We start from the raw sequence: 27,500 nt of genomic DNA on the forward strand, positions 1-27,500 counted from the left end.
CACCTGTGTGTCACATGTTTTTTTGCTATAGGGATTCCAGCACAGAGGCAAGCTTTTAATGTAGCTGGCCAAAGACATATATAAGTTGCAACAGAATACTTTTCTTTTCAGTGTAATCAATTTTAAATACAAAATGTTCATTCTAATAGATGCACAACACTGCTAATAGTTTCAACACTATCTAGAGTAACTTCCCTAAACTGTAGATAAATGAGGGAATGTGTCACAAGTTCTGTGTTTTGATAGGAAGAGATAGCAATTTAATCACAATCACTTGCAACAAGGATGTAGCCGTCAAGTGTCTGTTGACTTAGAATCAGAGAACAGTCTGGGCCAGAAGGGACCTCCAAAGGTCATCCAGTCCAACCTCCCTGTAGTCAGCAGGGACATCCCCAACTAAATCAGGCTGCCCAGGGCCTCGTCTAGCCTCACCTTGAGTATCTCCAGGGAAGAAGCCTCAACCACCTCTTCCTGGGCATCCTGTTCCAGTGATCCACCACCCTCATAGTAAATAACTTCTTCCTGTTAGCCAATCTAAATCTGCTCTTCTTTAGTTTGAAGCCATTGCCCCTTGTCCTGTCACTGCAGGCCTTTGTTAACAGTCTCTCTCCATCCTTCCTGTAGCCCACTTCAGGTACTGGCAGGCTGCTATTAGGTCTCCCCAGAGCCTCCTCTTCTCCAGGCTGAAAACCCCCAGCTCCATCAGCCTGTCCTTGTAGCAGAGCTGGCTCCAACCCCCTGTTCATTTTCATGGCCCTCTTCAGGTCCATGTACTTCTTGTATCAAGGGCTCCAGGCCTGTACACAGTACTCCAGGTGAGATCTCACCAGAGCAGTGGCAGGATTACCTCTCTGGATCTGCTGGCAATGCATCTTTTGATGCAGCCCAGGATGTGATTTGCCTTCTGAGCTGCAAGCTCACACAACTGCTTAACAGTATTACTTAAGCAACATTGCAACAGAAAAACAAAGATAACAGTATCATGGAGTCCCTTCTGTCCAACAAAGCCTATCAAGAAATTTATTATGCAGTTCTCCCAAGCAATTTTGAGTAGCTGCTATAGAAAACCTACAATAACAATAATCAACATGGATCACAACATTCAAATGATGAGCAAGTAGTTCTGACTACTTCATCCACCAAAGCTTTAGAATATAATTATGGCTTTAGATTTAGTTAGATGGATCTTTTGCTTATGGATATGGTAAAAAAAAAATGTATTTCCCCAAATTGCTGCTCTCCATCTTATGTGCTACAGGGACCTTAGCTGGGTGTGACATCCTTGAAGGCTGTGGACTCTAAAAATGGTATCACCACGCATGAGAATTTAAAAACAGAATCCAGTTCATCCCCAAATATAAACCTAAGGTAAGGCTGATGATACTGGGACACTGTACTCCAATTACTTATTGAGCCGAATACGTTATTTATTTATTGTAGATCCAATCCATCTTTGAATTATTTTCATGCTTACATAAATTCCAAGGGGAGAGGGCAGGAAAAGCAGAGGAAATAATAAAACAGGACAAGAAGGATCAGCAAAATTAAACAAAAAAGACCAGCAAGTAGGAAAGCATGAATGCTTCTTACATACCCTCCAGCTGCAGCTGCATGAAGACAAGTCCTGCCAAAGTCATCTGGCGTGTCAATGTCAAAACCTACAAACCAAGTATTTTGTGAAATCATTATGTAACACCACCTTTCACAAAACTGCCCTCATTTGCTCTGAAGAGAAACACTTACTAAGCAAACTTAACAGCTGTTCACTGAAAATGTACTCAAATTGAAATAAATTCTTCCTAATAGCTTGAAGAACAGGCATTCAAGTAAATCTGAAAGGGCTAAAGTAAAAAGCCAGTTCGCTGCACTGAGACTAGAGGCCATATTCTTTCCTATCTTCTTTGCCTGCTAACCTTTCTGTGTAATTTAGTATGGAATATAAAATATATGAAGGTAAGAAGAAACTTTAAGAATATGGACATCAGCATCACTAAATGCAGAAGCTACTTAAATTTCATCCTTGAGTTTAGTTTAGATCTTCAGTCCCTGGGAAAGAGCTCTGTTGAACTGGAGTGAAGGCTGTGAACAGGAACTGGTTAGAGGAGGCTGCTAGAGAACATTTATCATTTTCTCTTCCCAAGTTGTGTGAACTAAGGAACTTACCTGGGGTCACTAACTAGTCAATTCTACATCTAACTTCTATTCTGACATGAAGATTACCAAATTAAACCGGGTTTCAAAGCTCCAGATCTGTTTTGAGAAAGCTATTGCATTCTGTGTCTTGCTCTTGTGTAATTAGCTCCTTCATTAAACCTGTTCTGATACTTTTCTGTGAGAATGTAATATTAATTTCTGCCCCCCCCCCCCCAAAAGTAAGTGGTGAACAACAACTGATGTGCACTACTACTTAAGACTGTTTTCCTACTCTATATCCCCCAAAATGCAGGTTTATATAGAATCCTAGAATCAATACGGTTGGAAAAGACCTCAAAGATCAAGTCATCAAACCTGTCACCCAAGATCTCATGACTACTAAACCATGGCTTCAAGTGCCACGTCCAATCCCCTCTTGAACACCTCCAGGGAAGGTGACTCCACCACCTCCCTGGGCAGCACATTCCAATGGCTAACAACTCTCTGTGAAGAACTTTCTCCTCACCTCGAGCCTAAACCTCCCCTGGTGCAGCTTGAGACTGTGTCCTCTTGTTCTGGTGCTGCTTGCCTGGGAGAAGAGACCAACCCCTTCCTGGCTACAACTTCCCTTCAGGTAGTTGTAGAGAGCAATAAGGTCTCCCTTGAGCCACTATGTCCCCTGCACCACTATGTCCTTCTCCCATTTAAAGAGGCAGTGCGACACAGCAACCTATTTAAGATCATTAACCTGTCTGATTTGAACAACAGTCTTTGATACCTCTCTACTTCCCTAGGTTTGGATTTCACCAAGTACTTCAGTAGACATTCACTACTGGGACAAGGCAGATTGATGGTAACTTTTTTTTTTTTAGATCTTCACCAGAGCTTTTATGAATTTAAAAAGCAGAGGTTATTCATTTACATAAAGGACCCCAAACCACAAGGGCATAGCCTGTAGATACCAATCCCTACATCAAAAGCATGTACAAGTAAGCTGTCAGCAATCTGAAGGCTGAACATACTCTTCAAGTCCTTATCTGCTTCATACTAGATTTATATCCAAGTTTGCTCAGCTCATGTAAAAGTCACAGAAACCACCTGCAAGTCTTCCTCATGGATTCCTTTCCCATATTGTATCTCCAGTAAGAGTAAGGCAAGTAAAGCACCACGTCAGAAAGCTGGAAGAGCCATAGTACTCCTCATTTTGAATGCATCCAATTGAAATATAGCCAGCTACAGGACAATTCTTTCCTAGAGTGAATGCTTGCAAGCTTGTCCATGAGAGGAGAGTGAAATAGGAAACTTTACCAGTGGTAGATACAGATATACTCCTCTAGTTCTTCTTAGCAGACAATATAAAGCTAGGGAAGCAACTTCTTACTCTTCTTTTTCCCCAGCCCTTTGCCCTCCACTTTTAGTTTTAAAATAAACATGAAGTGCCTTCATATTAATGTAGAACCAAGCTTCCACAACCCTTCAGACAAGTCTGCTTTCTCAGAATTCACACCAGAGCAGACTTCAGACAACAAGAAAAGTAATAACTTTATAACCCTCTACAACCTCAGGGACGAATCAAACAACAAAAGCAAAGCACAGTTTAATTAACAATATCCCACCAATGCAAGAGTTTCTTAATGCAGTCTATAAAGCCTTCAGAGCTATGAAGTGCCCATTACAGAAACAGAAAGGAATAGACTGATCTGTACTAAGCTAAAAACACCATGGAAGTGAAACAGATGATGCTCCATTTAAAAGAACATTAGTCTTTCTCCTGGAAATTGCATTATGGTCTGAAGCAGTCATCCTGCCTCTGTGTGGCCAACTTAAAACACAGACACACAACTTTTACACATACATTACTTCAATTTGGATGACTTTTGTTTTTTTTTAATCACTTCTGTAAAAGTTTGCTTTCACTTTAACTACAAACAACCCATTAAAAAACATCCCCAATCATCCCCCTCAAGCTATTAGCAAACTATAAAGATTTTTCTGTATCATTGACTTATTGCTTAGTTAAAAGCTAGTCTATGGAATAACAAAAAAAAACCCACCCAAACAAACCAAACAAAAAAGCCTCCCAAACCAAACCACAAAACAAACAAACCCCTAACCAACCCACCAACAAACCCCAAACAAACAAAAGAGTACCATAGAATACACAGAACAAAGCAACCATGAGATTTTTAAAGAGTAGCCTACCTGATGAGAGGAGCTTTCTGCAGCAGTCTGAAAATCCACTTAATGCTGCCAAATGGAGAGGAAACATCCCATGTATACCCCGCCTAAGATACACCATAATCAGGTATCACAGTTTCATTACAATTAAAATAAAGCAAACATGATTGTGTGCCAAAGTGCACATGCATGGTGGGCTCAGCAAACCACCTAATTACAATACTGAGCCTTAGGAAAGCATCACATATTAAATGCTTTCCTTCAAGCCAGCAGGATGCATTAAGTCAGTGAAACAGCCTATTAAAACTTCCAGAGCTTTTACTTCAAGGGGAATCTATTTCTTTTTGTACAAATTGCAAAGTACTGAGTAGCTACTTAAAGAGTAAAGCACAAAGCATTTCCAATTTACAGTTGAAGGTGCTATTTAAAAAATCCCAATAGCCTTGTTCATCTAATAAATACATTTCTAGACTCTCTCAGCTTGCATTCATCTCAGTAAAGTTACCTACTTTGCAGTGTCAGCACCGCTTGTAATCAGAGTGTTGATTAATAGCTCATGGCCATATCTAGCTGCTATGTGCAAAGGAGTATTTCCATTCTTATCTTCACAGTCTATTTCAGCTCCTATAACAAAAAGTAATGACTAAGTAAGAATACAGGTTGGTAACAGACACTTGCTAGAAAGACAGCACTCATGATAATGTAAGAAAAATTAACAATGGATTAAAAAACCCCACAAAACTATGCAGCTTAAAACCCCAGCCTTCAGTGGTATCTGGTATTAATACCAAGCAAAACAGGAAAAAGCATTTTCTTAATCACAGAAAGTTAGGGGCTGGAAGGGACCTCAAAAGATCATCCAGTCCAACCCCACTGCCAGAGCAGGATCACCGAGACCACATCACAAAGGAATACATCCAGGCAGGTCTTGAATATCTCCAAAGAGAGAGACTCCACAGCCCCCCCTGGGCAGCCTGTTCCAGTCTTCTGTCACCCTCACAGGGAAAAAATTCTTCCTCATGTTTCCATGGAACTTCCTATGCCACAACTTCCACCCATTGCTCCTTGTCTTGTCATTTGGCATCACCCAGCAGAGCCTGGCTCCATCCCCTTGGCACTCACCCTGCACATCTTTCTAAACATGAATGAGGTCGGCTCTCAGGCTCCTCGAAGCTACTGAGCCCCAGCTCCCTCAGTCTCTCCTCGCAGGGAAGATGTTCCACTCCCTTAATCATCTCTGTGGCTCTATGCTGGACTCTTTCAAGCACAGAGTACTTCAAGTCCTTCTTGAACTGAGGAGCCCAGAACTGGACACAATATTCCAGATGCAGAGTAAAGGGGGAGGAGAACCTCTCTCAACCTACTAGCCTCAACCCTTCTAATCCACCCCAGAACAGCATTGGCCTTCTTGGCCACAAGAGCACACCGCTGGTTCATGGTCAACCTCCCATCCACTAAGACCCCCAGGCCCTTTCCCCTTTCACTGCCCTCCAACAGGTCAGTCCCCAACCTATACTGATACCTGGGATTGTTCTTTCCCAGGTGCAAGACTCTACACTTGCCCTTGTTCAATTTCATTCAATTTCTCCCTGAAAATCATATGGGACAAACTTTCTGCAGCCTGGGTTATGGAACAGAAATAGATATATTTCTGCATTCTGAACAGAAATTGGTTCTTCAATGTAACTTATCAAACTTTATGAGCAGATATGCTCTACCATGAACTGAGCTACTACTGACTATTGGATATGAGGAAAAAAATAATCAGTACATTGTTATCAATATAAGAGGAGGAAAACATTCATGATACTGAGAAGCTGATGACAAAAGTAGTCCCTTCCCCTTTTTACCATTTTGAATGATGGTTTGAGATCTTGAAAATCTCCCATGAATTGCTGTCATGTGCAAAGGTGTTTTCCCATCTTTACTCTGGAAAAGAAAAACCCACAGTGGTTTAGTACTCCAGGAACAGTAATCCAATAGAACTGAGAAAGGAAAAAAGAAAAAGAGAAGGAAAAAGATGTTCTTCTACTTTCTTTTCTCCACCCACTCCCTCATCTGAATTGTTTCTATGCAATTCTTCAAGATGGATGCTGGCATGATATGGCTAGCTATTCTAAACACTGGCTCACACTTCCAGCTGTGAGTGACAACTTGGTGATGTCCACTCTAAGTTGTGCCTTTGGGGTTATCACTCTTGAGAGGATGATGACAGCGCTCAACTTCAGCAACAAGCCTGTGTCCAACTCTTCCCCCACCCAAGCCTAAAACAAGACAATACTTCTTCAAATTAAGTTTGTTTCTTGAAAGAAGAATCACTGTATTTTCTATAGAGGTTTACATGTGACACTAAAAGAAAACACATTAAAAAGCTCAGGCGTTCCATGGACCTTTCTGGAAAGTGGTATTTGGAAGTAATTTCTTATAAACCACAAGCAACTGCAGGGCAGAACTTCTCAACCCTAATTAGCACCACACATTTGTGTGTGGTACCCAATGTGTACTTAAGTCATTCACCCACTAAAGGTGTACTTCAAGTAGGCTAACACTAACATGTAAGAGAATTTCAATTTTTAACAGCATGTGGCGGGTTGAAATTTCCCCACCAACATTAACTTTGCCAGACCAGCTCAGGTGGAAGCAAATGAAAGCTGTACAAAAGAAGGGAGAAAGGAGCAGAGAAAGTTGCTGTTAGACTTCAAGAAAACAATGCAGCCATGGTCAAGGAGAAGCAAGTTAATATCTCTCCAGAGCGAAGAAGCGAGAAGAAAGAGAATTGTTTTGGCACAACATCTCTCCCATGGAATTGTTTAGCATGATCTTGATTATCTTTTCACACACAATAGTGATTTATTTACATTTTACTACTTCCTGCTCAAGATCTGTGAAAAATTTTACAGGCACAGCCTGAAACTACCACACAACACAATCTCAAAGTGCTTACAAAATGATTTTCTTTCTCTTATTCTTACTTTAAGATGATGATTTTTCCCCCCTTGTACTTTAGCAAAGGCAATGGGAACAGTTTGTGACAGGAAAAAAGTTTCTAGAACTGCACACATGAAACTGAAAATGTGACATAGAAAATGAAAGCACTCTTGGATGCACACACATACCCACCTTTAAATTTTAAAGGCTGGCTTTGAAAGTATGGAATGTTCACAAGAAACAAAGAGAAAGATGGTCTGTGGAATGTACACTATGAATTGAAGTATCACTAATTGCTCTCATGTGCACAAGTGTCTTCTCACCTTTTCCTTTGGAACCAAACTGCCACAAAACCCTTTCAGACAGAGGTGGATGTGAAATTTTTATGTTCAATACAGCTGTCTGATTTGACAAGATCGGAGGGGATCACAGCACCTAACAGAATAACTATGAGCTAATGATGACTGTTGTCACAGTGAAACTCCTAAGTGTGGTAATGGGAAAGAAATCACCCAGAGATTGCCTCTATCACTGGAGAAAACCTATCCACAAAATTCTTAAAATCACACAAAATTTGCTAAGAAAAGCAACTGGTACCAGGCAGAAAGAATTAACACAGAACACAAAGTGCTCTATCAAGTCAATCATAGAATCAACCTGGTTGGAAAAGACCTCAGAGATCAAGTCCATTATCTAACACCTTGTGAAAACTAAACCATGGCTTCAAGTGCCATATCCGATCCCCTTTTGAGCACCTCCACTACCTCCCTAGGCAGCACATTCCAGTGGCCAATTACTCTTTCTGTGAAGAACTTTTTCCTCAGCTCGAGCCTAAATTTCCCCTGGTGCAGCTTGAGACTGTGTCCTCTTGTTCTGGAGCTAGTTGCCTGGGAGAAGAGACCAACCCCCACCTCAGATATACTCAAATCTTAACTGTATCCAAGCTACTGAGCCTTACTGAGGGGAAATGTGGGTCTAAGTCACAGCATTCCTCCAAGTCAAACTCCCCCTAGCAACAATTCTCACGTTCTACTATCATCAATGGGACTAAATTATTTTTTCTATTTAGGTCACTGAATTTCCAAGCAGCAAGGGGGCCCATAAAACAATTATTACCATCCCATTACATGCTTATTTCAAAGTGTTCTCCCAGGCGTGGAAATCCTGAATAGCGAGGAGAGAGTGTTGCAGTAATGAGCAATACTGAACAGAATTCACAGCTCTATAGTATTACATGGACACTGACAAGGCTACAAAAAGTTAAGATATGATAGAAAGCATATAACATATTTTTAGTGTCTATTGTCTTCTGCTACATATTCCCTTGAGATGTGGCCAGCATCCACAGACGTGCACAAGCACTTACTCGCCACCTGTCAACAAGAGTAAGAGCGTTTCCCTTCTATCTTCCCATTAAGTCATCCACAGCAGAAAGGGCTTTAAGAAGTACTGCATAGTCTGCACGTAGATTAACACCCACCCCCACTCTGCCACCCCTAAGATTACAGAAAGAGTTGCACATGGGAGGTAATTATTGGATTACACAAACAATGTAATTATGACAAACCCCAAATCTTGTAACAAGGTTAAAAGTGAATTTGAACTTCAGCCTCAGTATTTGGAAACTGAATAAGCCTGGCTTCAATAAATAGTAAGAATACTCCAATAGCATCCCATTTTAACTCTACAAACTGTTCTTTACTAGACATCATGTTCTATTTCAATTTACCTTTGCTATTTTTTTAGGGATTGTTCTTCTAAGTAAATCAAAGATTTATCCTTATAGCCCTTTCCAGGCAAGCAGAATCTGACTTGGAAATTATTTTCTCTTGCCTCAATTCTTGAGCTTTTGAACAGCGCAAGTGGTATGTTTTCATACACAAAGTAAGGCTGTTCACACCTTCAAGAGTAAATTCAGAGCAAATTCAGCACATTCAGAGCAAATTCAGCACTACTGGCTGGTATAAATCCACAGAAATGCTGTTAAGAGAATTACAATGGAGATGCCTGTTGCTTAAAATCTCCACACAACCCCACTTGCTTGATTTTGCACTCATCAGTTCTGATACTTACTAAATCAACACATCCTAATTACAGCCAACCTATAGCTAAAGCTAGTAACTCCACAGGACAAGACATTTTCTTCTGAAGCAGGCTAACTTCAGCAGCTGAACCTTTACCAAGCTCTCAAACTGCAGCTGAAATTCTCAGCTCTCTCATATGCTTCAGGCTGCATTTCCCAGCCTCATCACTACTGTGGTTCAGCAAAAAATGACTGTCATCTCAGAAGAAGCTGAAGGGAAAGCCTAGGTTTTCCCCATACTAAATCTCTAAGGATTAATATTTTTTTTTGAAGTTACAAACCTCCTCAAATCTGTACTTTGTATTCCATAACTTAAACTTCAATGGGAAGGAAGGCAACAAATTTGATCTCTGATGTTAAAACCCCTTTTGTCAGCTCTAAACAAAAGTTCACTCACATTATGAACTTGAAAGAATTCAGGAACTTTGCCAGGCACTTTGAAGCTCCTAGCCCTTCCTTACACAATTTCTAAGGTTACTTACTGTTATAACTGACTAATAGTAGATAGTTACAGTGTATACCATATGTGAAACAAAGATTTTAATGTTCAAAGATTGCAGCAATCTTTAACAGTGCTTAATTATCCTAATAGAATGTTGGATTTTGTTGTTTCATTTTGATTCCTAATTAAAATGCATTTGAAAATGAATAGCCAAAATAAAACAGAAAGGTTACTTATTGTTATAACTAATAGTAGATAGTTAATGTACACCATATGTGAAACAAAGATTTAATGTTCAAACATAAAGATTACAGCAATCTTTAACAGTGCTTAATTATCCTAATAGAATGTTGGATTTTGTTGTTTCATTTTGATTCCTAACCAACAATTAAGGTGCACTTGAAAATGAATAGCCAAAATAAAACAGTAAGGTTGCTTACTGTTATAACTCACTAATAGTAGATAGTTAGTGTATACCATATGTGAAACAAAGATTTAATGTTCAAACATAAAGATTACAGTGCTTTAACAGTGCTTAATTATCCTAATAGAATGTTGGATTTTGTTGTTTCATTTTGATTCCTAACCAACAATTAAGGTGCACTTGAAAATGAATAGCCAAAATAAAACAGTAAGGTTGCTTACTGTTATAACTAATAGTAGATAGTTAGTGTACACCATATGTGAAACAAAGATTTAATGTTCAAACATAAAGATTACAGCAATCTTTAACAGGGCTTAATTATCCTAATAGAATGTTGGATTTTGTTGTTTCATTTTGATTCCTAACCAACAATTAAGGTGCACTTGAAAATGAATAGCCAAAATGAAACAGTAAGGTTGCTTACTGTTATAACTGACTAATAGTAGATAGGTAGTGTATACCATATGTGAAACAAAGATTTTAATGTTCAAACAAAGATTACAGTAATCTTTAACAGTGCTTAATTACCCTAATAGAATGTTGGATTTTGTTGTTTCATTTTGATTCCTAACCAACAATTAAGGTGCACTTGAATAGCCAAAATAACACAACCACCTGGCTGCACACCTTTTTGAAATGAAGACCTCCCCACTTTCTTCTACAGGTACAAAGAAACAGGCACAAAGTCATGAACCCATGCAACCCAGCATATAGGAAAACAGTAAATCTTTGCTTGGTAATATTTGTTTCTCTCTTGTTCTCCTTTGTGTAAGCAACATTCATAGATAATCATTAGTGTATTTAACATTGTGGGATTATTTTCAGGACAGAACATACATTACTGAGAAAATGATGTTCCAGGAATGTAGGACATATCAGCCCTGTAAGGCTAAACACTCAGTCATACCCAGTCTGGGACATTATGCAGAGCAGAAAGCTTGCAACAAAAATAAGTGAACTGAGACCAGAGTATTTCAGGAAAAGCCAGCAATAAATCCTGTAGCACAGCTCCTGTCTTCTCCAGGGCACTTTGGTGATGAATTTTTCCACAATTGAGTTCAAGTACATTTTCATTAAATGAGCTTGATGTTTAAATAGAAGTAGAAGTGAGCAGCAACATACATCTAAGATTTTTCCATATCAAACAGCTTCAACAGTACAGGCAATTAGACACTTTGTAAGTGGAACACACTTGGGCTTTTCATTCCACAGACCTGTTTCCCACTGCCCCCAGCATGAAACCTGTAAGGACTCCAGATACTGCCACTGAATATTTCTGAACACATGTCCCAGTTTGAGGCAGACCCTCTGTTGCCTCCCATTGGGGCAGAAAAAATGAGACTCAGATAAATGGATTGCAGAAGTGATGGCAAGTTTAAATGGAAAAGCAGTGAGTGTTTTACAGAGAGCTACAAGCACGGTGACAAAAGAGATCCCAAAGCATACCTAAAAGCCTCCCAGCACTCCCCTTCTCCCTACCTCAGGGTACACCCAAAACCCCCAAGGGCTCCTTCTCCCCTCCTCCCCCTTACTGTTAGGCTAATCTCAGCTGGCCAGATCGGAGATTGCCCTTCCCCCTTCTCCTCCTGGCATTAGGCCTTAGGCAGGCCCAAGAGGCCTTGAGATAACTCCCCTTCCATTACCAGATAGGGAGCATCTCCCATGGGAGCAGTGAGGGAAGAAAGTGGAAGTATATTGGTATTTCTAACTTTTAACTCCTCCTTATTAATTAGCTTTTAGGATTTTATGCTGTCAGCTCTTCAGCTGCTTCAGCAATTGTCTGTTGACACACATTTCTCTGAAGTATCCTTGATTTCATTGGTGCTTATTAGGAACAAAAATAAGTTATTGTGCTTTGTTTTTTCCCAAATGATTTGCTCTTACTCATAAGGACAGACTATGAAATACAGATGTGGGCAATTGTGACATATAAATATCATAGAATCAACCAGGTTGGAAAAGACCTCAGAGATCATCAAGTCCAACCTATTACCTAATACCTAACACCTCATCACAACTAAACCGTGGCTCCAAGTGCCACAGCCAATCCTTTTTTGAACACCTCCAGGGATAGGGACTCCACCAACTCCCTGGGCAGCACATTCCAATGGCCAATTACTCTCTCAGTGAAGAACTTTCTCCTCACCTCAAGCCTAAATTTCCCCTGGTGCAGCTTGAGACTGTGTCCTCTTGTTCTGGTGCTGGTTGTCTACAACCTCCTTTAAGAAAGCTGTAGAGAGTAATAAGGTCTCCCCTGAGCCTCCTCTTCTCCAGGCTAAACAACCCCAGCTCCCTCAGCCTCTCCATATAGGGCTTTTGCTTGAGACCTCTCCCCAGCCTTGCTGCCCTTCTCTGGACATGTTCAAGAGTCTCAATGTCCTTCTTAAATTGAGGGCCCCAGAACTGGACACACGACTCAAGGTGTGGCCTAACCAGCGCTGAGTACAGGGGCAGAGTATTGTCATCTTTTTTCTTTATCCTTTTGGGCTATTTACTATATTCCATGGAGGTTTTCAGATTCAGATCAAGTTCCTAGAAGCAACATACTGGGCTCATTTTATTTCTCTGTGTACTTTCCACAGAAGCACTCCAGCAATCAGAGGGAACTTCTAACGTGATCCTCACAATGAGTTTGAAAAACTACCACTGATAATGATGCACTGCATCTTTAAGAGCCAAGGGAGTGATTAAGATTCACCTACCTTCATATTTACATCTGCTCCATTACAGACCAGAAGCTCCAGACACAATGCTCCATGTGTTGATGCCGCAGCGAAGTGCGAAGGTGTGAAGCCCTTCTCGTTCATTTGATTTACGTTAGCACCGCAGTCTATCAGTTCATTCACTACAACATCTTGTCCGTTGTAGCAAGCTACATGGAGAGGAGTATTTCCATAGGCATTTGGTTCATTCATCTAGCAGACAAAAAAAACAATCCCAACACTAAGATTAGTTATTAGTAGGCAAAATGAGGATGATCAGAGGGCTGGAGCTCCGCTCCTGTGGAGACAGACTGAGGGAATTGGGGCTGTGTCTGGAGAAGAGAAGGCTCCGAAAAGATCTTATTGTGGCCTTCCACTATCTGAAGGGGGCCTAGAAGAAAGCTGGGGAGGGACTTTTGAAGGTGTCAGGTAATGACAGAACTAGGGGGAATGGAACAAAACTAGAAATGGGTAGATTCAGATTGGATGTTAGGAAGAAGTTCTTCCCCATGAAGGTGGTGAGACACTGGAACAGGTTGCCCAGGGAGGTGGTAGAAGCCTCATCCCTGGAGATTTTTAAGGCCAGGCTGGATGTGTCTCTGAGCAACCTGATGTAGTGTGAGGAGTCCCTGGCCATGGCAGGGGGTCTGGAACTAGATGATCCTTGAGGTCCCTTCCAACCCCAACAATGCTATGATTCTACAATTATTGCAGCGTTTAATTAAGTCAACTAAAAATCTCATGGGACAACTTCACAGTGTTTTGCAGCTCTTCAAAACCAGAAATTAAAAGGAAGTTATGGCTGTACTGCTTTGAGAATTGTGTGCTGGGGAAGAGTATGAGTGCTTTAAAAGTGAGCCAACCTCCTCCAATTGTCTCCACAGCAGTTTCCTGTATGCAGAAAGCAACTTGACAGAACACACATATGGGAAAAGCATCAACCGTGGCAATTTGCAGACAGTGCAGACTAAGCCCAGCACAGACCTCTGTGGTTTCTCCACAGTATTCATGGGTTTCCATCAAAAACAGAGGTCAAAAAGTCTTTTGGGTTTTTTTTGGTGGGGAAGGATGGTGGGTGGCAGGGGATACAAAGGAGCAGAATTTGTTGTTGTGCACAGGTTGATCTACTCAACATAGAACTTCAGCAGCACTCTCAGTCCTGGAAGATGCACAATGTAGATTTCTTACACAGTTTCACAGCTTGTTGCTAACACACTTCCTATGTGCCAGGTTCTGCACAGTCTCTTATTTTGAATTTCAATATTAATATGGCTTTCCTTACTGCAGTATTCAGTTTTTAGTATTTCAGGGTGTAAGAAAGTAACATCTACACTTCACAAACAATTGATGCAAGAGAGCTTAATTTCCTGCAGTTCAAAAAAGGATTGTGTAGCAAAGCTGGGAATGGAATTCTTATTTCCTGACTTCCAGTCCACTGAACTAAGAAATACCAAATGAACAACAACAAAAAACCCTACTAAACACAAATCTGATTAAAAAAAAAAAAGGTGCAAAATTGACAAGGTTCTGAAGTTACTTGAGGAATGAGGTTTTGTAACAACAAAGGCACATGAAAGAAGATCCTTGGAAATACTGTTGTCACTGTATCACAACCTGCCCCTAATTCAAGTGTGCTACAAGACAAACAAGAGCATTTTAAACAATAAAGAAGTCTGTTTGTTCTATTCTTCCTTACATCAACTCCAAGATCTAGAAGATACTTGACTACACTGATCATCCCACTAGATGCTGCAGCATGTAAGGGTGTGTATGATTTCTTGTCCTTGCACGTCACTTCAGCTCCATGGGCCACAAGCAATTTCACAACTTCAATATGACCTAAAAGAATAAAGACAAAAAGAAGGAAGCTACATTTTACATTAACCAGCACAAGTTTACAAGCACAGTCACTGTACAATCGTTATAACACGATGAAAATATGATTCATTCGGAACCAGTCTGGGAAATAAAAGAGTTGGTCTTGTGTTCTAACTGTATCATGAGCTACAAAAGCAACACAAAATATTACTCTCCAGAAGAGAGCATTTCCACATATCCTCTTCAATAATCACAGCATTTATACTACAAACCCAGCCTTGTATCTTTAGAGAAACAAAATGCTGCCTTCTGTTTGCACAGAAGGGAGTTCTGAGAAGATTTGGGGACTAGAGAGGTGAAATAATTTTGGAACTAGTAAACATTTACTAACATTTCTATTAACAACTTGACAGAGAATCTGACTGTCAGTCCTTCACCTTTCACCTCAGCTGCAAACGTGTCCATTACCCACCTCAGAGCCTTCAACATAAACTTTGAACAAATTACACGAACAAGAAAAGCACACTCTGTTTCCAAATAAAAATATATCCCTGCAAAGATCAGCTTCCTTTGCTTGCACAGTCCTTAAAATGTTGACTCAAATCATTTAAGGTTCAACAAAGCTCTGTTTTCCAAACTGACTCAGGCCTGAGGAATCTTGGAAAGTATCAACTCCTCTAAGTTACTGGGAAGAGAGTAAGAGTTAAGTGGAATGGCAGGGAAGGGGTGACCTGGGGTAAGTTCTAGGTAAGAGAGTGGAAAAGGGAAGGGAGGGCAGAGAGCCCACCTTGAAGTAGTAGGCAATCACTCTCACTGCCAGCTTTGTGGCTGGGCCAGGAACCCCAACACTGCACCACTGCTTCAAAGGCAACCATCTCTCCCCATCTCTGTGCCTGCACGCACCTCTGCTAGCCTACAGGCAGTTGTGACACTGCACCATCAGAGAAAAGCAATGAAAACGAAGCAACCAAAATAAATCTCCTCTTCATGCTTGGTATTTAATTTAACTACCAAAGAAATCAGTCAGTGAAAAGACACAGATAATCATGACAGTCTTCAGAATCAAGGAGCACACTTAAGTTAAATAGGCCATGATATGTTTAATGCTTTCCCTTTCTAACATTACCATACAGACAGATGTAGGACTCTTTGTTTTACCTTTCACATGGCACCCTTACCTTAATTAAAAAGTGGTGAGGGGCACACTGAATACTCATGCTTATCCAGTCAGACATGTAAGCAAAAAGTACCAAATCCAACCTTCAGTTTAAGTGCATCATAAAAAGTGAGGATCTTTGCTTTTACAATGACTAAGAGAATTTGCAAAAGTTTGAAAAGGAATTGTCTGCCCAAAGGGATACAGACAAAGCTGTTTTGATAAACATTCAGTCACCATACCCATTTTATGCTTCATGCCCAACAACATACAAAGCATTTCTCCTGGCTATACTGATCAGAAACACAGCATTTACCAGTGCAATGTGAAGTGCTGCAATACTTCACTTCTGAATTACTTCAGTATTATAGGAAAGAGAGACAACCAGAGACAAAATACTCATCTTCTGACCCAAATATAATGGGGAGAAGCAAGAAAACAAGCCCTACATGAGATAGAATTAAAGATACTGAAAGCAGTGAGAGACACTGAATAGAAAAAATGCATAAAGAAAAAAACAGCAACAACAACAACAAAAAATTCCTGACCTGCATTGAAAAGGGAAGCAGCAATCAGTGGAAGACACTCAAAGAGAAGAGCAAGGTACTTAAGTGGGAAGAGCTGAGGAGACACCGACGGAGGAATGAGGGCAACACCAGCAGGCAAGAATGAAAGTCCATTTTACTCACAGCATTGCAGCTGGACCAGCAATGGAGCCGAGTGAAAAGCAGGAAGGAAGGGAAACAATGGATATAACCCTAGGAAGTTATTAATAGTAGTGACGAAAGGCACAACTTCTTTTTTATTCCATGGCCAGTTTTGTAAGGTGGAAAAGCTTTAAGGCTCTCTCCAAACAATAGGAACAGTGTAAAATGGCTTCAAACTGGGAGAGAGAACGTCATGGAGGGGTTTTCTTCCCTTTCCCCTCCCCCTTCACTGTCTGCAAGGATATTTAGCTTAACCCACATCAGATAATTTACATTTTTCCCACCCAAACACTTCTGATTAACTGAGTTCCCCCCATTAATAGCCTATGTGTGAAACAGTACTGACTAAAACCAGAATAAGTGTTGCTTATCTGAAAAACAGCACTTTTCTTTCATCTAGGTGAGCACATGCCAGAAAACATCTGGCATCCCACTGATGCTTGTCAGATTCTCTGCCACTTCCTGCACAAATTTCTACCCACAAAATTCTGCAAATGATTGCCTTGAGTAAGGTAGGACAGCCTGCCACAGACACTGCTGTGCATACCTAAGTCAAGTACCAAATACAAATACAACATGTGTCCAAGAATGTTAGGTCAATAATGAAGGTTGTTCTTTAACTTCTCTGTTTCAAGTACTGCCATCAGTACTGAATATCATACAGCTTCAATAAATTTGGAGTACTAATTCTGTGGAAATCACATCATAACTCACTGGGACATTCAAGTCTTCCTCTGATGAAAGCTCAGCAGGGTCCTGTTGTTCCTCTTTTATCATTTCATATATGGATTTCTCAGCCTTATTTTACATTACAGCTGATTATTGCAGACCCGTGTGGTCAGGTGCCCCAGACTAAGGTGGAAATTGGCCTGAGAGTTGTACAATGACAACAGTTAATAATTCCACCTTTGTGTGAATCCAAGCGTTTGTGAGAAGACCACAAGTGCTGAGATCTTATAAACATGCCCAATTCTGTAAATGTGTGGCTTGCACTTGTAAAGATCAGAATTCTCAGTCCTTTGATCCAGGCACATTTCATACAATGAACAACTCATCACCATGCCCCAAAACTCAGTACAAGGCTTTTGGCCACTTGATATGCTCCACATGATTGTTTTGCTCAGTATGTAAGTTTAAAACTGTATTTCCACTTTTAAGTTACTGCTTACATTTGCTCCTTGCTGGCAAGAGTGGGAAACATTGCTCAGATAACAACTCCAAAGCAGTTATATACAGTACTCAGTGCCACAGACAAGACCATCAAACCACCCCAACCAACTTCTCCCTGAACTTGATACAAAAGCTTAACTGTTCACTGCTCATGTATGACATGAGTTGCAAGGACATATTTAGACATTTTCTGGAAGTTTTGGCTCCTGTTTTTTGGTTTCTAAACAGGCACAACACGTTCTGCCACACAACTACAATCTGCAGCTGCGTGTCAATTACTTAGAAACAATGCAATTAGCTGAAGCTAAGAAGTCTTTGTCAGTGTCAGCCTAGAACTCATAATCAGCATTTTCTGTGATTCACCTTCCAGTGAGTTATATTCCTCACATAATGAATGAACCCTGAGATACAAAGCTCTACTATTTATCATAGCCATGTTGAAGAAAACAATTCATGCCACTTAATAAAATCAAACTCTGCTAAAAGGCAATGAAGCACATTACTCTGATAGTACTGCCAAGTGCACTAAATCAATACAAGGACAATAATTATCCACTCATGGAATAAGAACAGCAAGGTAAGAATGTGGAGTTTTAGAGATGAAATATTCTTATTTTAAAACAAAATTCCCAAGGTTGGTGTAATGGTCCCAATGCTTCAAGTGCTCCTTTTATTAATTCCTTACTTTCTATTTAGTAGAAAGGCTGGATGTGGCTCTGAGCAACTTGACCTGTCCCTGCCCATGGCAGGGGGGATTGGAACTAGATGATCCTTGAGGTCCCTTCCAACCCTAACAATTCTATGATTATTTCAAAAGTTTTCACCTGTGATTGGAATAGAATAGAATAGAATAGAATAGAATAGAATAGAATAGAATAGAATAGAATAGAATAAACCAGGTTGGAAGAGACCTTCAAGATCATCATGTCCAACCCATCAACCAATCCAACACCACCTAAACAACTAACCCATGGCACCAAGCACCCCATCAAGTCTCCTCCTGAACACCTCCAATGATGGTGACTCCACCACCTCCCCGGGCAGCCCATTCCAATGGGCAATCACTCTCTCTGTATAGAACTTCTTCCTAACATCCAGCCTAAACCTCCCCTGGTGCAGCTTTGAGACTGTGTCCTCTTGTTCTGGTGCTGGCTGCCTGGGAGAAGAGACCAACATCCGCCTGTCTACAACCTCCCTTCAGGTAGTTGTAGAGAGCAAGAAGGTCACCCCTGAGTCTCCTCCTCTCCAGGCTAAGCAACCTCCTCCTGATTGAGGAACACAGTTCCTTCTTTTTGAAGAACAAAAATTACTTACCTCACTTTTCTTTTTCCAACAAACTGATTTTTCTCACCACAGAAAAACCAAACCAAACCAAACACATTTACAAGGCAATAATATTAACGGTTTTCTGGCAGACACACAGAAAAACCTCAATGCTTACAATGCAAGTGCTTTTCCTAGAAATAAATAGGACTACTAAACATAAGGTGACTTTAAATTCACTAGCACAATGGAAATCAACTGAAACCAGTACATACCCATGTATGCTGCCCAATGTATAGCTCGTCTATCTTTCTTGTCAAACGCATTAATATTGGCCCCTCTAGACAGCAGTAAGCTGACCATCTGAGATAAACAGAAAGAAATCCTCTGGTCAGAATGGAAAACTCTGCTTCAAGTTAGACAAAGCAAACCATAGGAGGAAAACAAAAATACACAGAAGTTTTCAAAGGATCTGAATGTGCTGTTTCCTGAATTTTCCATAAACTCAAAAAAAAATGGCTGTCCACTTTGGCAGCAGTGATGAAGTGACTAAGCAACACAAACCTTGATGCCAACAAAAATGTTTCCTGGTTCAATATGGCAAATCCATGGAATCATTGAAATCTTCAGGCTATTACTAAGAGATCCAGCAAAGTTAATCACTAAAAGCAAGCCTCTTGCTAATTTGTCCCCAGTTACCTACACACAATTGCAATGGCAATTCTCCAGCAACTGTTTTTCTGGGCTTGATGATTAGAGAGGTTTGAGCTTATTACACATATTTTCTCTACACTTCAGTGACAACATGTTCCTTATGGTCACTATCTACTGAAGAGAAAGATTTCTTCTCTTTTCCCATTGTAAATTTATCTATCACTAGTTTAACTCCATTTCACTTGGGCAAATTTGCTTAAGACAGGTGACCACTGCCATAACCTTCCAAATGAATGATGTATTTACCACAGCCACTCTATACACAGGTTGATACAAAGGACAAATTCAAATTGAAAAAAGAAGAAGGGTTAGGGTTGTTTGAGGTGATGGGGCAAACATGAGTTTAAACTGGGGTAACTAAACATCAGACATGTGAGGGACAGAAAGATGAGTGGGAAACTAGCCAAGAAATAACTCTTACCTCAACGTGTCCACTGAAGGCCGCATGATGCAGTGCGGTTCTGCCTGCTCGATCGGACACATTCACGTTGCTTAGGAGAGGCACTAAAGCTTCAGCACATTTCACAGCTTTGTTTGCAGCTGCTATGTGTAGGGGTGTCTGCCAGTTTTTATCACGAGCATTAACATCTGCTGAATGCTTTAACAACACCTGAACAGCATCCTGAAAACACATATAAAAAAAAAACCCCAAGCCACTTAGCAAAGATCTGAAACAGCAGCCTTAAATCCAAGGACTGTACAATGAAACAGAGCTATTGACAATTGGCTCTTTGGTAAACGTAATTTTATGCTTTGGGATTTGTACTTTATCATGAATCCAGATTTGGGGATGCTCTCAAGAACATGAGCGATAGACTCCCTACAGGATTCAACTGAATAAACCATTTGCAGGTTTATCCAGTTCTTTAAGCTGGCTAGCAAATTGTTTTGTCATCACAGCTAATTTCCAAAGCTCAATAAATCTCCTTAGGATTCTTTCATTTTCTAAGGATTAGCGCAGTACCATGAACTTATAATGCCTATTCATCAATTTGACCAGCAACATTTTTGGCCTGTCAAAGTCCAGAAATGGCAGAGAGCTTATTAAAGGTAGGGAACTGCAGACAAAGCAGAGCATGGTCACACAAAAGTTTCAACATCTACTGTTGCAAAACTCCTGAAAACGATTTCAAAATGTTGCACTGAATTCCACCTCATAAAACAGTTATTCATTTCCTTTTGTCAAAAGCACAGGCCGTGAAGATGTGACAAATAAGGCTGCCATTCTTACAGAAAGAAAAAACTAATTCCATTAGAAGATGTGCACACAATTGGAACACATAAATAAATCCATAAAATCTGTTGGTGATATCAGTGGGACAAGGAACACTGCATTGCTTTGATGACTTCCAACTCAAACACCGGGCACACAAAGAGGCGGTCTGCACTTTGAACATAGAATGTTACTGTAAGTAGTTATTGGAAATCTCAGATTATTCTGTGGTACAATACACAACATCTATATTGATGATCTGGATGAGGGCATGGAGTCCATCATCAGTAAATTTGCAGATGACAACAAGCTGGGAGCAGGTGTTGATCTGTTAGAGGGTAGGAGAGCTCTGCAGAGGGCCCTTGACAGAGTGGACAGATGGGCAGAGTCCAAGGGCATGAGACTTAACACATCTAAGTGCCGGGTTCTACACGTTGGCCACAGCAACCCCATGCAGTGCTACAGGCTGAGGCTGGAGTGGCTGGAGAGCAACCAGGCAGAAAGGGACCTGGGGGTACTGGCTGACAGTAGGCTGAACATGAGCCAGCATTGTGACCAGGTGGCCAAGAAGGCCAGTGGCAACCTGGCCTGCATCATGAACAGTGTGGCCAGCAGGAGCACAGAAGGACTTCTGCCCCTGTACACTGCACTGGTTAGGCCACACCTTGAGTACTGTGTGTCCAGTTCTGGGCCCCTCAGTTTAGGAAAGATGTTGAACTGCTGGAACATGTCCAGAGAAGGGCAACAAAGTTGGTGAGGGGTTTGGAGCACAGCCCTGTGAGGAGAAGCTGAGGGAGCTGGGGTTGCTTAGCCTGGAGAAGAAGAGGTTCAGGGGAGACCTTATTGCTGTCTACAACTACCTGAAGGGAGGGTGTAGACAGGCAGAGGTTGGTCTCTTCTCCCAGGCAACCAGCACCAGAACAAGAGGACACAGTCTCAAGCTGTGCCAGGGGAGGTTTAGGCTGGAGGTTAGGAAGAAATTCTTCATAGAGAGATTGATTGCCCATTGGAATGGGCTGCCTGGGGAGGTGGTAGAGTCGCCATCATTGGATGTGTTTAGGAGGAGACTGGATGGGGTGCTTGGTGCCATGGTTTAGTTGATTAGATGGTGTTGGATGATAGGTTGGACACAATGATCTCGACGGTCTCTTCCAACCTGGTTTATTCTATTCTACTGTAATCTATTATTCTCTGCTACAAGCAGAAGGCTAAGCAGCACTTGACAATTTGTTACAATAAAAGATATTTAGTATGTTCAAATTTATTCAACTGTCAAAGGAATAAGAAAACAAGAAGAAATACAGAAGGGAAAATATTTCATCACCTGCTTCCAATTTAAATGAAAAAAATGGAAGAACCCTTCTGTCTCTCAGAAACTTAAACAGTTAAGACAATTATTATGAAATATGATCAGACAAGAAAATTTTAGCACGGCTATTATCCTTTTTCTGAAAGGGAGCACCACAACACTAGAATGAAAAGAATGTATTTTGTATTTCAATGCATGTATGCATTAATGAATTTCAAGAATTAGTCAATCTGCTTAGGATTTCTTTTTCACAAAGTACACAAGTATAAAGGCCTGGGGGCATGACCATGTTGACATTAAGTTGCTTGAACCTGTGTGGTTGATAGCTAAATCCACAATTTAGCCTGGAGAAGAGGAGGCTCAGAGGAGACCTTATTACTCTCTACAACTACCTGAAAGGAGGTTGTAGACAGGTGGGAGTAGGTCTCTTCTCCCAGGCAACTAGCACCAGAACAAGAGGACACAGTCTCAAGCTGCACCAGGGGAAGTTGAGGCTCAAGCTGAGGTGAAAGTTCTTCACAGAAAGAGTATTTGGCCATTGGAATGTGCTGCCCAGGGAGGTGGTGGAGTCCCTGTCCCTGGAGGTGTTCAAAAAAAGGACTGGACATGGCACTTGGAGCCATGGTTTATTTGTCATGAGGTGTTAGGTATTAGGTAATAGGTTGGACTTGATGATCTCTGAGGTCTTTTCCAACCTGGTTGATTCCGTGATTCTAATTCCAGCCATTTTGCATGTTTCAACATCTTTGCTCCAAAAGTAAGTCCAGATGTCTTACTGAAATAATTTTCAAGAGGTTTTTAATGCCCCAAACCCACATCTGTCTGTCAACTGCAAAACAGTGCCTACGTGTATCAACCCCATAGGTGGGCTCCTATGACTTAGTGTGCTTGTAAACAAAGTTCTGACAAGAGCCTTTTGGGTAAAGGAAAATGTCTGACTGATTTACATGTGTTGTTTGCCTTTGGTTAGTGTTTTGTTTAAAATATTCCACGTTAAAAAGCAAAAATAACCACAGCTGCATTTTTGGAAGTCATCATTGAGGTCCATTTTTTCCCTGCAGCACTCCCCTCTGCAAGGAGCTGATACAAGGAGCTTTCATTGCCCCTCAGCACTGGAGAATGCAGAATTCAGTGCTCTGGTCAGTGCCCAAGGGAGCAGCCTAAAAATACCTCAAGATGAATAAAGAGCATTTGGGATCAAGGCACCCTTCAAAGATTCATTTTCAGACACTGTTTTGAATAACACAATCTCCACATAACTGCGCTGTTAATGCTGGTGGCAAAATACTGCCATTTATCCAGGGAATTCAAAAGCAAGAACTGAAACGAGGCGTGTGTAGATAGTTGATGGATCAAATACTTGAAGTTCCATGCTTGTCAAAACCAAAATATTCAATTCTGTTGTCTCAAACAAAAATTTAGAAAGAATCCCCAAAAACAAAACCAACAAACCCCAAACCAGAAACAAAACCCACTTTCTTTTTCGAGACTCACTGAAATGAGCCTTGATGTGACTCAGGATCTCAAAGGAGATCATTTTGCATAAACTATTCCACATAACAAGCTCAGAATTTCTCTGTTTTGATCTTCCAGAGGCATTTAGAATATTTAAGACATCAACAATAACAGGAATAACAATAAATTTCTGTCTTGCATGACTATATTCTCACAGTTGTGGAACTGGTAGCTTTAAAAAAAGCTTTCTACATATTCCATTGATAACTTTCAAATTCTTTTTCAATACTATCATTACATTAATTCTGGGTTTGTTTGGGGGTTTTTTAAACAAAGATATTTCTTTAATGCCTGAACAGACAGGCTGGAGAGGAAAAAAATTGAGAAATGCAAAGATTATGCTGCAAAAGTTATAATAAATTTTAGTTCATCTCTACTTCTCATGTTGAACCATTCTGGTCATCAGAATAGAATAGAATAGACCAGACCAGGCTGGAAGAGACCATCAAGATCATCAAGTCCAACCTATCATCCAACACCATCTAATCAACTAAACCATGCAACCAAGCACCCTATCAAGTCTCCTCCTGAACACCTCCAATGATGGTGACTCCACCACCTCCCCAGGCAGCCCATTCCAATGGGCAATCACTCTTTCTGTATAGAACTTCTTCCTAACATCCAGCCTAAACCTCCCCTGGTGCAGCTTGAGACTGTGTCCTCTTGTTCTGGTGCTGGTTGCCTGGGAGAAGAGACCAACCTCTGCCTGTCTACAACCTCCCTTCAGGTAGTTGTAGAGAGCAATAAGGTCACCCCTGAGCCTCCTCTTCTCCAGGCTAAGCAACCCCAGCTCCCTCAGCCTCTCCTCATAGGGCTTGTGTTCCAAACCCCTCACCAACTTCATTGCCCTTCTCTGGACACGCTCCAGCAAGTCAACCTCCTTCCTAAACTGAGGGGCCCAGAACTGGACACACAGTACTCAAGGTGCAGCCTAACCAGTGCAGCGTACAGGGGGAGAATGACCTCCCTGCTCCTGCTGGCCACACTGTTCCTGATGCAGGCCAGGATGCCATTGGCCCTCTTGGCTGCCTGGGCACACTGCAGGCTCATGTTTGGCCTACCATCAACCAGTACCCCCAGGTCCCTCTCTACCTGGCAGCTCTCCAGCCACTCTGACCCCAGCCTGTAGCTCTGCATGGGGTTGCTGTGGCCAATGTGCAGAACCTGGCACTTGGATGTGTTCAATCTCCTGCCCTTGGACTCTGCCCATCTGCCCAGCCTGTCGAGGTCCCTCTGCAGAGCCTCTCTACCCTCCAGCAGATCAACTCCTGCGCCCAGCTTGGTGTCGTCAGCAAATTTACTGATGATGGACTCGATGCCCTCGTCCAGATCATCAATAAAGATGTTAAAGAGTACGGGGCCCAGTACTGATCCCTGGGGCACACCACTGGTGACTGGCTGCCATCTGGATGTGGCACCATTCACCACCACTCTCTGGGCTCGGCCCTCCAGCCAGTTCCTAACCCATCGCAGTGTGCTCCTGTCCAAGCCACGAGCTGACAGCTTGGCCAGGAGTTTGCTGTGGAGGACACTGTCAAAGGCCTTGCTGAAGTCCAAGTATTATCTGCTAAGGAAGTGGCAGAGAGCAAAGCTGAGAACTGGATGTTTACAGTTTCTCCCCTTTCTTACTGCTCTGGCATGTGATACGCATACACACCCTCAAAAGGTTAAACAAACTGCTGCAAAAACGTTCTGCAATTCTAAATGTTTGGAGGAGTTACACTTTGCAAAGATGAAACAAAGAACAGAAGGTAACTTGAGGTGTCTTATTTTAACACAAAGGAGTAAGATGAAAAAACGCAAGCTTACCTCACTACAAGATGCCACAGCTCTGTGTAAAGGAGTCAACCATTTGCTGTCTTTGGCATTAACTCTAGCTCCTGTAACAAAGAACAACAGGAATTCAGAATGTATTTCCAGAAAAAAACTTCAATATTTTCAAGTACAGAGATAGGACTATCAGAAAACAGTTATTCTAGGCTCATTAATACAGCATGACGCCAAAAATGGAAAGGAATCTCCCTCTGGCTGAAATCCACTCTTTGAGGAAATTCTTTTAACACTGCACTCCATCAAAGCATACTCATCTTTTTACACTCAGTAATCCTCTATAAGCCTTTTCACTTCTAAAATAACATAAAAGACTGTTGGGTAAGACAGACAGACTCCTTGCCTTCAGCAACCAAAATCTACTTTCCCACTCTAGTGGAAACTCTCCCTTAAAATAAAGAGGCTACATTTATTCCCCAGGCCTCCAGTTTCCTTGTGGTTTGTGAGTCTGGTGTGTAGGTATATAGAATGATGCCACTTCTTCTGCTGGGAATTTGGAAATTAATCTTGTCTACTTCACCAGGTCTCCTAGCCCACTTCAGGACCTCCCAGACCTTCTAAATTCCCTTCTTGGCCTAGACCTGTAACAACCATTCCTCTCTGCTTCTAAAAGCACACTCAAGAAAGAGCTGTCCTCAGCCCCTGGAAGAAAGGTCACACAAACATCTTTAAAGGACACAAACCTGGGTTGCAATTGTATTTCATTCCTTAATATTAAAAGAAAAGAATCATTTGGGGATTCTTCTTTCTCCTGAAGGAAGCAATTGAACTACATTCTAACTTCCAGTCAACTTCAACGAACAAGAAAACCTATCAGTCAGAAATTACATCATTAAATTTGATACATATATATATGTGTGTGTGTGTGTGCACAGCCACACATTATAACCTTATAGGGGTGGTAAACTTTGAGTAGAAACGTTGCCATCTTTATTTGATTACTGATGAGGTTTTACAGAGAAGGGATAGCTTATACAGAACAAAAAAATAGTTTGGAAATACTGTTGAAAAGTTCCTAGAACATGGTAACACTAATGCTACATGGTCAGAACTCATTCACTTCTACAGGCTAAACACAATATTATATCTGAACCAACAGTTCTTTCTATGCAAAGAAGTGAGAAGGATAGGAGGCCAGCAAAACAGAAAATGTCAAACAGGCTGCTGCTGGTCACAACACTCAGCTGAGAGGCAGGGTGTTTTGGTTCAAGTCTCTTAGACTCTCACCAGCAAAGAAATCTCTCCTAGTCCAGCTGGACAATCTGCACAAGAAACTTAGCAGTCTTTACAAAATGGTGGTTGTATAAAGTAAGGAAAGCAAAGATTTAAAGTAAACTCTGAGAGTTAGTCAGTTTCTAGTCGATCTAACCTTTTCAGTTTTAGAATAGAATAGAATAGACCAGACCAGGTTGGAAGAGACCTTCAAGATCATCGCAGCCAACCCATCATCCAACGCTATCTAATCAACTAACCATGGCACCAAGCACCCTATCAAGTCTCCTCCTAAACACCTCCAATGATGGTGACTCCACCACCTCCCTGGGCAGCCATTCCAATGACCAATCACTCACTGTGTAGAATTTCTTCCTAACATCCAGTCTGAACCTCCCCTGGTGCAGCTTAAGACTGTGTCCTCTTGTTCTGGTGCTGGTTCCCTAGGAGAAGAGACCAGCCCCCTCCTGGCTACAGCCTCCCTTCAGGTAGTTGTAGAGAGCAATAAGGTCTCCCCTGAGCCTCCTCTTCTCCAGGCTAATCAACCCCAGCTCCCTCAGCCTCTCCTCATAGAGCTTGTATTCCAAATCCCTCACCAACTTTGTTGCCCTTCTTTCACATTGTCAGCCACACTTTGTTTTTAGCAAAGGAAACAAAAATAAGAGTGAGGGATTTTATAGCCTTCAGCCTCTGTGGTGAAGTT

General features: G+C 41.3%; 1 protein-coding gene across 1 annotated transcript in view; it reads right to left on the reverse strand.

Moving 5' to 3' along the window:
* The window catches only part of ANKRD28 (ankyrin repeat domain 28), an 84,318-nt gene that overhangs the window by 25,404 nt on the left and 31,414 nt on the right, over window positions 1-27,500 (reverse strand). Inside the window, exons 4-12 of the mRNA XM_009908599.2 lie at window positions 25,565-25,635; window positions 20,140-20,340; window positions 19,280-19,367; window positions 14,587-14,729; window positions 12,891-13,103; window positions 6,162-6,240; window positions 4,821-4,935; window positions 4,336-4,418; window positions 1,595-1,658 (exon numbers count right to left, since the gene is read on the reverse strand). Of these exons, the coding sequence (XP_009906901.2) occupies window positions 1,595-1,658; window positions 4,336-4,418; window positions 4,821-4,935; window positions 6,162-6,240; window positions 12,891-13,103; window positions 14,587-14,729; window positions 19,280-19,367; window positions 20,140-20,340; window positions 25,565-25,635 (1,057 nt within the window). The remainder of the gene's footprint in view (window positions 1-1,594; window positions 1,659-4,335; window positions 4,419-4,820; window positions 4,936-6,161; window positions 6,241-12,890; window positions 13,104-14,586; window positions 14,730-19,279; window positions 19,368-20,139; window positions 20,341-25,564; window positions 25,636-27,500) is intronic.

This window comes from Dryobates pubescens, chromosome 4 (genome assembly GCF_014839835.1).
Source record: "Dryobates pubescens isolate bDryPub1 chromosome 4, bDryPub1.pri, whole genome shotgun sequence".
Lineage (NCBI taxonomy): Eukaryota > Metazoa > Chordata > Aves > Piciformes > Picidae > Dryobates > Dryobates pubescens.